Source organism: Megalops cyprinoides, chromosome 19 (assembly GCF_013368585.1).
Source record: "Megalops cyprinoides isolate fMegCyp1 chromosome 19, fMegCyp1.pri, whole genome shotgun sequence".
Taxonomy (NCBI): domain Eukaryota; kingdom Metazoa; phylum Chordata; class Actinopteri; order Elopiformes; family Megalopidae; genus Megalops; species Megalops cyprinoides.
The window spans coordinates 20588744-20604250 of record NC_050601.1 but is presented as its reverse complement, the minus strand read 5'-3'; the positions used below and the strand labels follow the sequence as shown (position 1 = coordinate 20604250).

Genomic DNA, 15507 nt, shown 5'->3' with positions numbered 1-15507 from the left:
TATCACAGCACAACTGCCAGCATCACAGAGCTACAGCATCACAGCACCACTGCCACAACTGCATGACAAAGCTACAACATCACAGCACCACTGCCAGCATCACAGAGCTACAACATCAGAGCACCACTGCCACAACTGCATGACAAAGCTACAACATCATGGCACCACTACCAGCACCACACAGCTTCAATATCACAGCACCACTGCCAGCATCACAGAGCTACGACATCACAGCACCACTGCCACAACTGCATGACACAGCTACAATATCACAGCTCCACTGCTAATGTCACACAGCTATAGTATCACGAGACCACCATCAGCACCATCAGCACCCAGCCAGGAAATGTAGAGAATATTGCAGAAATAGATAAAATCTCTGGGTCACACAATTCTGGTTTTAAATGTGGATCTTTGTGCAAGTGCTCGTACAAATCTATGCAAGCGTGCTCATGTTGTGCCTGTGCAGGTGCGCACAACTACGCGTGTGCACGTGCACACTATCGCTTAGCATTGCGTTTTGGATAACCCGTTGATCTCGGCCGAGAGCAGGCCCTCGAAACCGGCTGCCGCAGATGCCGGCGTGAGCCTCAGACATGTTCTTTTTCTCTCTCTCCCCTTCCACGCGTCCGCCCGCCCGTCCGTCCGTCCGCCCGTCCCTCCAGCCTGCGACATGAACGTCCACAAGCAGTGTGTGATGAACGTGCCCAGCCTGTGCGGCACGGACCACACCGAGCGCCGCGGCCGGCTCTTCCTCAAGATCGACGTCTCCGGGGACAAGCTGCACGTCACAGGTGGGCGGGGCCCGTCGGGCGACGACACCAACCCCCTTCCGTGGGGGGTGGAGCAGGCCGCAAATCCCCCCGCTCGCGGCTCCCCATCCTAATCCGTGAGCGCTCGCGGCTCCCCATCCTAATCCGTGAGCAGGTTTAATATCATAATCGGTGCTGAGCAGGCTCATCAACAGATTATAATGTAATTAGGATATTGAAGGTTTGTTCAAATAATCGGCTTATACCTCTAGACTTACACAGATTTACTCCGATTATAAATAAGGGATTGTCTGCAGCATTCACATAGTGTAGAATGCCATTATTTTAGTTAGTGTAGTATTTTAGTTAGTTTGGATTTACATGTTCAGGTTGCGCTTTCTGGGGTTTTAGATGCATTACGATGCAGTTCTGTGTCACCCTCAAATTGTAAATCTCTTCAACCTTTTCGGAAGAGTTTTATATTTATTATTTATTTATTTATTTATGTTTTTTATTATAAACTTGAGCTCCAGTGTGCCGGCCTTTGGGTTAAACTAGAGTGCCAGTGCATCTCCAGCTGCCGAGCTGAAGGTCGGTTCGCCCTCTGTCTAAAACTGTCCGTAGTGGCCTGTCATTACAGTCTGGTTATGTAGACCATTTAGCGTTAGTTGCCAGGTCACTTCTTCATTTCTGAGGGCCCTTATAACATCTAATCTGAATGGGCGACAAGCTGAGATGCACGGTGTCTCTGGTGGGACAAATTGAGCTCCAGTTTAATATATGTATATACATTATACATTTGTAAGGCTCCTCTGCTCAGGCGTGGAGTGCCTGAAGGATCAGTTTGGGCACTCCGTGCTGTGAATATTCCAGAGCCAATGTGTGTGGGTTTGCACAAATAGGCTTCAGCATAAACTGTGTGCGTACGCCTATGTGTGTGTGTGTGTGTGTGTCTGTGTGCCATTTGGTGAGGTAGAGGTGACTCTCAGAAGGGGACATATTGAGCCTGTAGAAGCCAGGCTCTGAGTGCGTCTGCGCGGATGCTTCAGTGACTGCAGGGGACATCATTAGCCCGGAGAGTTCAGATTCTGTTCGTGTCTGCGCAGACGTTTCCGTGGGCACAGGTGTTGCCTCCGCAGGAGTGTGGTTCCCAATGTCACCCCGCCCGCGCACAGGAAGTCCCAGATCCCCCTGAAGCCGACGGGGTGGCCGCCGGCTTCCTGCTTCCCCCCACCCCCCTCTCTAAATGAGCCTGCCAATCAGACGCCGGGCCCGGGGGTGCGCCCATCAACATGCATCTCTGCGTTTCTCTGGGAGACCAGAAACGACAGCAATAGCGCTCCCGCTCCCCGCTCACATGGGGACAGAGCTGTCTGAGCATGATGTGGACCACTGAAACAGACCGGGCTTTCATAGCTATTTAGCAGCAGTAATGTACGTGGGAATATTGGTGTGTGACATAGACCACTGAGGTGCAGAGGCCTTTCGTAGCTATTTAGCAGCAGTAATGTATGTTTCCCTGAGCCTGTCGCACTGAGAAAGAGTGTCTTACTTAAAGTGACATGTTTGCACACTTGGAAGAACCGCCACAAGTAGACTGTCAAGCAAGATGATGGAGTGCCTAACGGCATGTGGTTGTGTGTGTCTGTGTGTGTGTGTGTGTGTGTGTATGTGAACCCATGTGTTTTTGTGCATGTGTGCCTACGTATATGTGTGTGTGTGTGGTGCATGTGATGTGTGTGTTTGTGTGTGTACATGCGTGCGTGTGTGTGTGTATATACACATCTATATGTGTGTGCGTGTGCATGTGTACGTGTATATTCACATCTGTATGTATAGGCATTTGTGTGCATGTTTGTGTGTTTGTACACATCTGTATGTATATATATGTGTGTGTGTGTGTGTGTGTGTGTGTGTGTGTGTGTGTGTGTGTGTGCGTGCGTGTGTGTGCATGCATGTGTACATGGCCTGTCTCTCTGAGTCTAATCTCTGAGTCAGAGCAGAGGCTGAGGGCTCACTGTTAGAGAAGGGGCCGAAGCAGCAGGTATGCATTCCATCACAGCAGAAAAGGCCAGCTGTCTGGCCACATGTCCAGTTGTTTATCTCCTGTCTTTAAATGTAAGGGGAGGACAGTTTTAGGAAGCAGACAGCGGGGGCAGCTCCACTGGGGCTCGGTGAACGCACTGACAGGTCTCCCAGCTGTCATACCTACGGCAACAGCAGCTCCCAATTTCGGGGTCCTGCCTCCTCTCTCAGGACAGAGTGTGCTCATGTGTCCTCTAGGCTTTGGGATGTGCGCTGCCACTGTACGGTCCCACTTGCGCAGAATGTGATAATCTCTGGGAGGCCTGCCGTTGTGGCTTATTCTTTTGCATTCCTCGTTTCACTGGATCTTGAGGGATCTGCCATGCCTTCATTGGTCCTGACTGTACATCCCTGCTCTCAGTCTCTCGCGTCGATCTCTGCAGGATGAGGCGAAGCGCGAGCCGGAGGCGGCGAAACCTGCTACACCCTGCGACATGTCTGTTCAGATAGAGTTAGCGCTCTCGCCTTCATCCGGACGCGAGCGGGAGCGCTGGAGTTCATAGCTTTGGCGAGGAAGCTGATTCGATGTGACTGGCGCAGAACAGAACCTTCCCAGAGGGTCTTCCAGCATCCTCAGGCCCTCAAAGCCCGTTGCAAAACAGGGCAGAAGGGAGAGCAGTACCTCCAGAACGAGGGGCGAGGCCTAGGGAACTGAGACGGAGGCTGGGGTCCCCCCTCACAAAAATACTCGCCAGGAAATGGACGCCACTCACTTCATCTAGTCTAGTTTAGTGGAGCATTGGTCACTTGCCCGTTTAATGCATTGTTCACATAAATTAATTAAGCTGGCATTGCGGAAAGGCAGTACAGTTCAAAGTTAGCATTTGTGCTGGTAGAATGAACCTCAGTTTCATCGCTAAGACTCCTTCAGAATGGAGAAAGATGTTCCATGTTCTGCATGGAACACTCTGGGGTATGGAGCAACCAGCTGTGCTGTGTGCCAGGTAGTGGTTCCCCTGTTGACAGTTTGGAGGCATAATGTTAGACGACATAACATTGCCATACTCCTGTAACATCAAGTCTTCCCTTCCTTGCTGGTTTCACCTATGCACCAAGCATCAGCAGAGTATGGGGTTTGCCAAAGTCTTTTGCAGCTTAGTGTTCATACATAGTCAGAACTAAAAGAAAAATTAAATTAAAAAAGTTATTTGGTAGTTATAAGGTAGTGCAGTATTGCTACTACACCGATAAAATGTGAATCAAAATTCCTCTGTCTCGAATACTCTCAGTTGCAGTGTCTTACCTATATTTTTGTTACTTATTGAGGTTAGAAAAGGTTTTACTTTGTCCACCAGCCAGATCAGTTCCACTTTATCAGTGTTCCCTCAAGTGTCAGCACTGCCAAAAGGTGCGAACCACATGGCCCCACCCTGGATTGCCTTCCAACCCTGATTCCTCTCTGCCTGCATTTCCCAGCATGCACAGCTACTCTCTGTTCCCCGTCTATAATATTCAAAGGATGTTGAGGTTTTTCTCAACATTCAGGTGTGAACCTTCTGGCAGTGAAGAGACCGGAGACTGTGTCTCTAAGCCGTCGCACGCGCAGCGTCACCGAGCAGCTCCGGTATCCGAGACGCGCTGCTTCAGGAGCAACAGCTCCACTGTGCGACCGCTTCCTCTTAGCCCGCCGAATCTCCCACAGATCTTAATGACCCTGCCAGGCGCCATGGCAACCAGAGTGATGCAAACGCTCTTAGAAGACGGCCGATCTCCCGGTGTCCACGTGCAGTCATCAGCGCCCCCCCGCCCCCCAACCCCCACCCCCCAACCCTTCCCACCCTACAAATTAGAGACTGATGCTCCGATCCACTCAATCCACTTCAATTTAAATCCACAATTAGATGCAACTATTGGTTATTCTTCCTCAGAAACAGCGAGTTCAGTGATCAGAAAAATGAATGACAAATAAAAATTGTTTACATTGAAAAGGGCAACACGTGCATCGGTCAAAGTTAGGGGCAGATATCGATTAGATCCAGGGAGCTGGTCATCGATGGTGGCTGTTTCTTAGGTGTAAGTGAGAAGGCTCTGGCTGCGTCTCAGAAATGAATCAGCCCTTTACAGCTGGGGGCAAATTGGGCTGCGTTTTCATACAGCAGCTGCATGCCTTGGGGTTATCAACTGTGCATGCAAGGTCAAGAAGGTGGTGCAGCCCCCTACCCCATCAAAAAAGTAAATGTCAATATCATGTGAATATCAAAGGTTAAATAAAGTTGTTTAATTCTGTTCAATACAATATACAGACTACTTGAGAGGACTTGTTGTAGTGAAACCCTCTACTTCAGTGTGATGGTAGCTGAAGGAATGCTTGTGTTTTGACTGCAGGGAGGTAAAGTATTTAACAGACAGTGCAGTACTTACAGTATTTAACAGTGCACACCTAAAGCTTTCTCTACCTCTTTCTGCCTGTCTGCTGACAGAGTGTCTGGAAGCAAAGCATGGCAGACAAAGTTAAGTCAGCATTCACACTCACTGGGCTGCAGTCCCTCTACAGCCAAATTTACACCAATAGAATTCTTTCCAATAGTTACGGTATAGTAGTCCTGCTGAGCGTGCCTATGAAAGGAAGTCACCAGCAATTTATCATGCTGAATCACAGTCAGCAGTTTTAGGATGTTTGTGAGAACACCGTTCACCTGCTCACCCAGTCAGAGAGCTGCAGAAGGAGGAAAAAAAACTTCAGTTCAAAGGGTCATACCATTTCTGCTGTTCAGCCAGTCTGTTGATTAATTCTGCTTAGTGTAATAACAACCAATAAAGAATTAAGAACAGTACGTATTAATGTCCTATATAACAGCTGGTTTTCTCACTGTAATCATTCAAATATGTGGTCAGCAGTGTGGTTTAAATGCTAAAGAGAGGTGCTGCTGTTGTACTGAACCCAAATTGCCCGCTGTATAAATACAAAACATATGAAACTTTTAAACTATGTAGGTCACTCAGGATAAAAACACCTGTTAAACAAAGGAAATGTAAATGATTACATTTCATTCAGTTGAAAGTGTATACAGTGATCTTTTTCCATTCAGTGGTGAGGGTTGCCTCATCCTCATAGCATGTGTGGACTGGGTATGTTTTTAGGCAGTGCCCATCTCCTGCTCTGCTGTTGCTGTGCAGTCTCATCATGGCTTTAAACCTTTTTTAGAGGCTCATGTCATCAGGGCATGTCAGCTTAATCGCATCCTAACTGTGTTTCCTCCTGGTTCAATGGTTTGTGGCTCCCCCCGCCCCTGCCGTGTCCTGTAGAAGTTTTTAGCACAGTGAAGTAGCTCTGGTTCCACAGTAGTGCTGCAGTGTGAAATGTATTCACACATGCGCTGGCATGGCCCCCTAGAGCAGACTTTCCAGGGCTGCACCATGTCTTAAAGGGTGGCTCCTGCTCCAAGAAACAATGAACAGCGGCCTGTTCTCTGGTACGGCCGGACGAGGAGCGCAGTATTTCCAGGAGGAAGCTGAAGTAGAAGGACTGCGTGCACTGGTTCACTGCCTGTTTATCAAACAGTGAGAGAGAGGAGGTGGGAACCACCTCGCTATGCCTGCTGGGAAACGGTGGGGCTGCTGTCTGTTTTCAGCTGCCCACTTACGGCATCTCTTATCTCACACCCGCATCATAATTCCAGCACCTTGCACGTACGGGCAAAATTATGTTTTTCTTCTTATTAAGCACATGACGTGGTAACCCAAAGATTGCAGGTTTGATTCCTACACTCATTGTACCCTTGAGCAAGCCACTCAGCCTGGATTGCCTCAGCTAATGCCCACCTGTGTGAATGGATATATAGCAAAGAGGTCATAGAGAAGGGCAAATGGCTAAGCAAAGTGAATGTCAATAATGATGGTGTTTCACACGGGCTGGGGCGACTGAACCGAGGACCAGATCAATGCTGGAACAAAAGCAGCATCGCGTCTTTCTCGTCCAAGGCCAGAAAAAGGAGACGGGAGCTCGCGCAGAGGTTGTATCCAAGCAACAGGAGCGGAGAAAATGGTTGCTAATGCTTCTGAGTGTGACAACAGACAACGGGGATTGGGAATGTTCCCCGAATTCTCACGATCCTGGCTCGTTGCCAGAATTCACACACTCCTGGCTTGATACATGAATTCACACGCTTCCAGCCCTTTCCTGAATTCAAACAATAGTGATACTGGTCCTTTCCTGAATTTAAACAACAGCAGGACCTTATCTGAATTCACACACTCCCAGCTCAGTACTTGAATTCACACACTGTCGGTCGCTTCCTGAATTCACACAGTAGCAGCACTGTGTCTGAATTCACACATCTCTGCTCTATGCTTGGATTTACACACTTCCAGTCCTTTTCTGAGTTTGAACAATAGTGGTACTTTATCTGAATTTAAACGATTCATATACTGCTGATCAGTTATGTATACAGTGAACCCCATCCATGATCCGTTACATCAAAAGATGATGGTATCCTCATGGTATCAGATTATGCTAGAAATCGTTGGTCTGAAGTATCTCTGAAACGTACCCACAATTTTCAAAAATGCTTTTTGTGCTACAAATATTCTATTCTCTTACTCAGAGGATTACAGCATAGTGATAAAGTAGACGTGGCATGAGCTATGTATATTATGATACTGTATATAGTACCTAAAAATGTATAGTATGAATATGATATAAATCAGTTAGGGGAAGACACAGATGGCTTGTTGCAGTAGACGTCCTGAAAGAAGATGGATAGAAAGGCGTAGGGATCCACCTACTGGTCATGGCTGTTATTGCAGCAGATAAGACGATGTGGAGGCACTGGGTTCTTCTGATGTGATTTATAAGTAAGGTCCTTTTTTGATGCTATTGCACGTTTAATGTACAGTGTTAACGTTACTTACATTGTAATCAGGTTTTGATTTGCACTGTTAGATGGTTTTCAGTGTGGTTATCCCAGAGTAACACAAAGCAAATGCTTCTAGTACACAATGTCCTTCTCCATTGGGCTCTGAGGCCCATTTCGCTACTTCTCTCGGAGTGCCTGCAGGCTAACCTCTCGTCTCCCTGCGCCTCCCGGAGCAGAAAACATGCCCCCGTAGTGACTTTAGAGAGGATCCTCAAAGCCGCACGGCTCTCATCTTCGGAAAGCCAGTCAACGGGCGGCCTCTGGAAACCACGACACTGCCAAGTGTTTGTCCCGCCCTGCCCTGGCTGCTGTCACTTACCTCTGCTGTCACCTCGTCCGCACTTTGATCTGTCCCCGTCTCGGAAGGCGAAGGCCGGCGTCATCCTTTTTCAGTGAGATTTTTTTCTGCAATGCTGAAAAAGAAATAGAGAATTGTTAATAGGGGGACTGAGGCGGACTGTGATGTGCGTACGTCTGCTGATTGCATTTGGGAGCCCTCAGAAGCATCCCTTTACTGTGTTTTCCGCTGTTATCCTTGGTGTTTTCCCTTATCGGTTTCTCTAGCCGTTCAAATGAGTCATTGCTGACTCATGTGTCTCTTCCGCTCTTAATTTCTGAAGGAAACTTGTAATTTGGAACAATTTTATCAGGAGAGGAGAATAAATAGAGTAGTTGTTGTTCTGAATTGCAGCGCCACTCAGTTGATCTTGTTGAAAGTTAGACCGCTTAAATATTTCATAACTGAAACACAGGACTGGAACACATGACAGGGAATAATGAACAAAACAAAACAGATTTCACCCCCAAATTACATCTTACTCGTTGAAAGAGCATTAGCTTCTTCCTTTCATCTGACACAAATCAGGGAGCCTCTTAGACCTCACACCTGGGCACTGCATCTTTGCTGTAACATGGTCAGGTTCTGGTCAGGATCTACAGCTCTCTCTGTCTGTAACATGGTCAGGTTCTGGTCAGGATCTACAGCTCTCTCTGTAACACGGTCAAGATTTACTGTTTCCTCAGTAACATAGTCAAGATCTGTATCTCTGTTTCAATATCCTGTCACTTGATCAGGATATGGACATGATCTACTCCTTTCTGTGCAGATCTTAATCCCACCACTCTCAGCCATCATCACCTCAACATAATATTGAGAGTCGGAAAGGTTACTTTGGAAACCATATGACTTTATTAACCTCAAAAAACACATTTCTCTTCTGTAAGACTACCGTGGATTTACCTTGTTAATCCCCTACCAAACATGCTAAAGGCCTAAACTTTTACTGACAGTGTCACATGATGTTTGTGGCACATTACATTGGGCACATGTACAGCTGCTTTGCTCCCACGCTGAGGCTAAATGTAGTACTATCTGCCTGTGCCTGTTTAGTGGAACACCTAGCTGCAGCAAGCTCTCATTTCGTAGCTGTGTGTGTTTCCAAAAGGTTTGTGAAGAGAAGATGGCTCAGGTTATATTTGAGAACGGGTCTTTTGATATGATGCAATACCTGTCGCTATAGCAAAGCTGGAGCGTCAGTGTTTTTGAGTTCTGCCACACGCTCGTAGGAGTTTCATGCAACTGCAAGATCTAAAACTTTCCCCTTCTGCATTTTTCATCTGATATAGGTGCCCACTGTGACCAGTGAAAGTGCATTGCAAGAGAAGTGAGATGCACTAAATAGGTTGTTCGCACTGTACATTGCTTACAAAGTGGTGTTCTGGCTTGATCTGGTGCATCTTCATAGGTGTATGGCAGTTGCAGTGTGACCCAGTTTGCAAAAGCTCATTTTGATATGGGAAATACATCTGCCACTGGTAGTGTAATGTTTTCCCTGTCTGAATGACATGATGTGACTGAGGTACCTGCTTCCCAGTTTGCTGGTTAGACAGGGGCTTGGTCTGGAAAGGGGTGAAGGGTCTTCCTGGCCAGCAGGCAGAGTATGAGACAGCGGAGCACAATACATGAGTCGATCATCCAGGCAGGCCACAGGCAGCGGTGTGCGGGCATGTTTGGGCTGTTTTGTCTCCGTCAGAACAGTGTTCTGGGAGCATAGGCTAATGAAGCTTGTCAAAGTCTACCTTCATGTCTATGTGAAGCAGCATCACCGAGTAAAATTCATACTCATTAAATAGCACCTGCAAAGAGCAGATATTCATGATTACAGCATCAACATCATAAATGTTTGATAATAAAGAGGACAGGCTGTTCAGTTCAGCTAGGCTCCTCATTCCAGCTTGTGGTCTAGAGTGTATTGAAGGTGCCAAACCTGGTCTTGGACACTTTAATGGTCTCTGCCAGCGCTATGAATCTTGGTAAGTTATTCCTGCATTAGGAGCTCTGCATGAAAAGTACTCCTCAATGTGCAATTTACCTTTCACTGATTTTACACCTATGCCCTTCTGGTCTGCTGACAGAACTGTAAATCTTGAATTGTAGTGCACTTGATTACGCCATTTTGAAGAGAAATGAATAATGACAAAAAACTCAGATCCCGCTGAGTGGCCTTTTCAAGAGACAAAAGAGATTAAGTGTCATGAGTCTCTCTTGAACCTCTTCCGCTTCACCGTGGTACACTATGTGACTTGTGAAAAGTAGCCCTTGGCCATGTTCCAGTGTAGCGGACAATTGCATGCGTCTCACTTCTGCTGTCCTGTATGAGGTTGCTGTGGTTAAGACAAACCTCCTGTACAATTGGCAATTCCAAAGCAGGGTTGCATAAAATGAAGGAGGGCATAGGGAACACTCACTGCCCTGCCAGGGAAACACAGCAGCAAAATATGATTGGCTGGGTTACCTCAGTCGGACTCCTCTTGTCAGACCCCACCCAACAGCACCCTCCAGCAACTCATCAGGCATATATGAGTTGCCCAGATCCCCAGTCAGTGGGAATACTCCTATCCTCCATTTCCCGTTTGCCCTGCAGGGGTGCATTGTGGGAATTGTAGTGTGTTAAATAGCTGTTGGCTGTGAGTGAGTGCATCAAAAGCTTGCATTTGTTGTGCAACAGCAATCCGGTGTGAGTGCTGAGGATGGTGCGGTGTTGTTACAAGCTTTACGCAGGTCCAGGGGGTGATATTCTAAAGTCAGGGAGAAAAAGCACAAGGGAAACCCCATACCGCACTAACCCACGTGACAAAGTCATCTCAAGACAGCCCTTCAGTAAGCAGTGTGGAACAAAGCAAGACCATCAGCTCTCACCCTCAGCCTCCTGCTGCACCACAGGAGCTGAAAATAATGATACTAAATAATACATTAATTAGTATCAAAGGGATAGCTGTAGAAAAGAATACATGTAAGCTGTCATTACAGGCAGACGGCGTCACTCTGGATCAACAGGAGGTGACACACTCATCACAGGTGCTCTTAGACCATATACATAGATTTATTTTTTCGTTTACAAACGCTCCAAGTACGGGGCCAATCAGGGAGAGCCGGAGCTCACGTCGCTTAGCAACGTGTCTTCGGAGCTGATGCACCAGGCGGCGCAGAAAAACACACCACAAATCGACATATAGATTTGCTTAGGACCTACAAATCACAGCAAACTCAGTGGCTGTCATCCCCAGACATACAATCGAACAGAAAGTGACATGAAACATGTCTGGATGGTTCAGCTTGCGAGCCTCCGTCTGGGGGAAGAAACAATGTATTAAAATGCTCTCCAAGGTCAGGCACAAACTGAGAACGCTCTCAACAGCTTCCATAAATTCTTAACAAGATTTAGCTGGGGAACCAATAAGGGCTGTTTGTTCATATACTGTCTATCTCACCTGATAAAGAAGGAATAAACCTGCTTACCCTATGTCATTACTTCAGACGCAATCACAAGCTAGCTATAAACCCCAATAAAAGTATTTCATGTGTAAGTTGCAAATTTTTCATCACTTCAGATCATGCCTCAAGTTATTGATCCCTTTTTACAATTAGAAATAGTAAATAATAAAAGCAAGCCAAAATCTACACTCCATCAACCCAGTGATATTGTTTAAGCTGTGTGTATTCTATGAATGGTTTAAATATTAATTGCTATCTTGTGTGCGTTTTTTCATTCATTTTTTCAGTCATGTTTTATCATTGTTCGTAATAATGTTTTATGCACTTTGAGGGTCAAACTGTTGTGTGAAAGGTGTTACATAAATGAAGTTTATTATTATTAGTAGTAGCAGCAGTAGTAGTAGTGTCCACTATCACTGTTGTGTGTTGTGTGTATTGTGTAAATGTGTACTGTATGTTGTGCATATTGTGTAAATGTGTACTGCATATTGTGCTTATCGTCCGTTAGTGGGCGAGGCCAGGAATCTGATCCCCATGGACCCCAATGGGCTGTCTGATCCCTATGTGAAGCTTAAGCTCATCCCTGACCCCAAGAACGAAACCAAGCAGAAGACCCGCACCATCCGCTCCTCCCTCAACCCCACCTGGAATGAGTCCTTCACCTTGTGAGTACAGCAGGACTCTCAAATGGGTGTGATTAAGGGGCAGCGGTGACCACAGACCCTGACAACAGCTGTGTGTGCTTGTCTGTCTGTGTGTGTGTGTGTGTGTGTGTGTGTGTGTGTGTGTGTGTGTGTGTGTGTGTGTGTGTGTGTGTGTGTGTTTGCAGCAAGCTGAAGCCCACGGATAAGGAGCGTCGGCTGTCGGTGGAGGTGTGGGATTGGGACCGGACCACCAGGAACGACTTCATGGGATCCATGTCCTTCGGGGTGTCCGAGTTGATCAAGTCGCCCGTGTGTGGCTGGTGAGGACTCCTCTCATTTGGAAACCATTCTCCAACACCCAACGTGTCCGCTACTCCAATTCCACCTTCCAAATGCAGTCTGTCTCATTGTCCTGCCCCTCCCTGCTGAAGTAAGTCTCATTAGCTTAGCAACCCCCCTTATACTACCAACCTCTGTCTGTCACCCTCATCATACCATCCTAAAACATCAGGGTCAGCGCTGTGACAATGACAGCAACGACAGTACATTAGTCAGTGTAAGATGTCAGTGTACTGGTGACTCACCTGCTGCTCGCTTGACAAAACACGACCCAGGCCTCTGTCGTCAAGGCTGATACACACGATAAAGACTTTGAGGCTTTAACCGTCATCCCTCCAGGATTCAGTCCCCTTGGGTTCATTCTTAAATGAGTCTAGAAGGATCTCTCTCCCGTTTCTCCCAGTGCACTGGCTGGAGTGACACTGCTGTATACTGTGGTGTATCTCAATGGTGTGAGTGAAAAACTCGTGAAGTGAAAGTAGGTTTTCTGAATGCAAGTTAAGGCTGTGGCAAGCAGCACAAAGCCCTGTCAGACACAGCAGCATATACAGTGACAGCGGTTGTAAGCAGCGATTCATTTTATAGCACGGTGAGGTGAAGTGACACCATCTGAGTGAATCTGCCATTTAACGGAGCGTTCGTCTGGGCCCAGAGAAGGCATAGCTTATCACAGTGGCACAGAGGGCTGCCCTGAGTGACACGTAGACAGCAAATCTCATGCGCTGGGTCGTTCTCTCTGTTAACATTCCGTCAGTGCAGTCTACCGAACAGGCCCCGACTTTGGATCAGCTGTTTTGGCTGCTTTAGAGACAGCAGCCTCCCCAACACTCTCGCTCACTCAGTGAGTTTTGCAGCTCCCTCCAAGGTAACTTCAGTACTTTCTCCTCACCACTAGATGGCGAAAAGGCACCAGAAGGTGCCAAATTTTCTGTACCTGTTCTGCTCTTATGTTCTTTTGTTCCCACTCCTGTATAGAGGACGCTTTTGGCCTTTAAAACTTTTTTATGTCAGCGGAGAGGGAGTAAAATGATGCCTCTGCAGAAATTGCCCGCAATTCTTTACTTTCACATCAGCACTCGCTGGTTTCCTGCTGAGCTGTACCCTGCAAAATGATTCTGCTTAGCCAACGCAGATATATTCTGCTCCAAGCTACAGTTGTGTTCTCGCCACCCAGCCAAACAGGCAAAGACTTAAGAGAAAAGGCCCTCTTCTCTATGACTACCAATAAACACAAATAAACCCACGGTGTCATTTCTCTGTAGTGTTTGCCAACAACACAATTTACATCAAGTCAAATGTTTGGATCGTTGAATCTAGAGGCAATAACTGGAATGAGTCATTATGTTTATAGTGCAACTCTATGTTTTCATTCTGAAAAGAACAAAGTCACTGTGAATTTAACTACCCGGCAATCTTCACTCATTTAACAAGCACAGCTGTGCACGAGCACTTACACTGTATCGTATTTGTTCGAGCGCCGCTATAAATGCTACGTGTGCTGAGGCTTGTTAACAGAGCTGTATGTTAACTGGATCGGCGCCTTGGCTGGGAGTTTACCACCCAAATCCACACTAATCAACTGACGTGTCATCTCGGCGCCCTCAGGTATAAGATGCTGAACCAGGAGGAGGGCGAGTATTACAACGTGCCCATCCCAGATGAGGACGATGGAAACCTGGAGCTGAGGCAGAAGTTTGAGGTGAGGAAGCTAACGGTCTGACCACCCTGGAATGTTGACCTGAGAATTCACTGATGACCACCCGACTACTAGGGATAATCATAATGACCCTGTGCCCCCATAAACAACTGATTAGGCGTGGACATTTAAATACCCCCTCCTTAACTAATGGACTCGTTTGCTGTTGTGCTACAGGTTTATGCTTGTGAAGTCTGAGCAGTGCATCTGGGGCACTATGTGATAGCAGGTGTCACCACTTCTCCATGGCAACAGCGTTTAGGCCCTGTGAAGTGTTCCAGTGTCTTACACAGAGAGGGGACCTCTGTTTCTCTCCTCTGCATTGGAGAATGCTGTAACTGCCTGATCCAGAGCCAGCCTTTCAGACTCTGCTGCTGATGAGAAAAATACATGCAGTACTGATTGCCTGATCTGGGGCCAGCCATTTCAGATTCCGCTGCAGCTCAGTGTGATCTACCAATAATGAGGCTGTGTACCAAGACAGTGACATGCCCCAGTAATCTGTTATTTATGGAGGCAGTACAGCACCTGTCATCACGCTCAGTGGAAACTCTTATTCAAGTGACTTTCTGAACCAAACAGCAGCAAAAACAGTCTGGGTAAAGGCTGAGATACTGATATTTCTCATCTTCAACATGTTGCCCATGACCACCGTGGGCCATCATAAACAGAAGATGACCACTGTGGGTCATTGGTGATGGGGGCTAACCAACAAAATGCAGTCATCATGCATGTGGGTGGCTCACAGTACACTCCAGGTGGTTGGTGTTGTAGAAGGGCCAGCTTGTGAGGCGTGTCTATCTCAGGCTGTGGGGAGGAATTTCAGGGTGCATTTGGCTCATGCTTTTTCTTGCCCATTTTCTGCCCTGTTGCTGTTACATAGAGTGATTTATCCTTTTTAGTGAACCTCTCTTCTGTCCTCTGTCTTCAGCCATTTTACTAGGTGTTTACTACTGTTCTTTTCTGATTCTCTCCTGTTGGGCCTGCTGTGTTCTTAACCTCCCCTATTGGAACCGATTTGTTCTGAGCATCATAAATTGGGCCCACTTTGTTCTGAATCCAATATCATAAGTTGGTGTAGGCCCAATTGCAAGGGAAATCTGTGCCAGGCACCCCACTGCAGCTGTGCACGCTGTGTCACCATAGCAACCTGTTGGCTTTTCTGACCTGTGCCAACCCCCGCGGATGCAGAGCAGCGGTGAAGCTCCAGTCAGTTGCGCTGCTGTTTCCCTCTAAGGAGACTTCACACCTCCTGACCAGCTCGCCGTGGTCAGTGGCCCCACCCACCCGCCCTTGTTTGCATGGACTGCCGCCCTGCTGGTGAAACTCTCCCACACAGAGCCAAAAATACACAGCACAC

The 15507-nt window shown here is 47.2% G+C and overlaps 1 protein-coding gene across 2 annotated transcripts in view; it reads left to right on the top strand.

The window, feature by feature from the left end:
- Nucleotides 1–15507, top strand: part of si:ch73-374l24.1 (protein kinase C alpha type) — a 150043-nt gene that overhangs the window by 99116 nt on the left and 35420 nt on the right. For both annotated transcript variants that reach the window (XM_036552176.1, XM_036552175.1), the window contains exons 5-8: nt 666–794; nt 11977–12133; nt 12298–12432; nt 14057–14150. In XM_036552176.1, coding sequence (XP_036408069.1) covers nt 666–794; nt 11977–12133; nt 12298–12432; nt 14057–14150 — 515 coding nt within the window. The remainder of the gene's footprint in view (nt 1–665; nt 795–11976; nt 12134–12297; nt 12433–14056; nt 14151–15507) is intronic.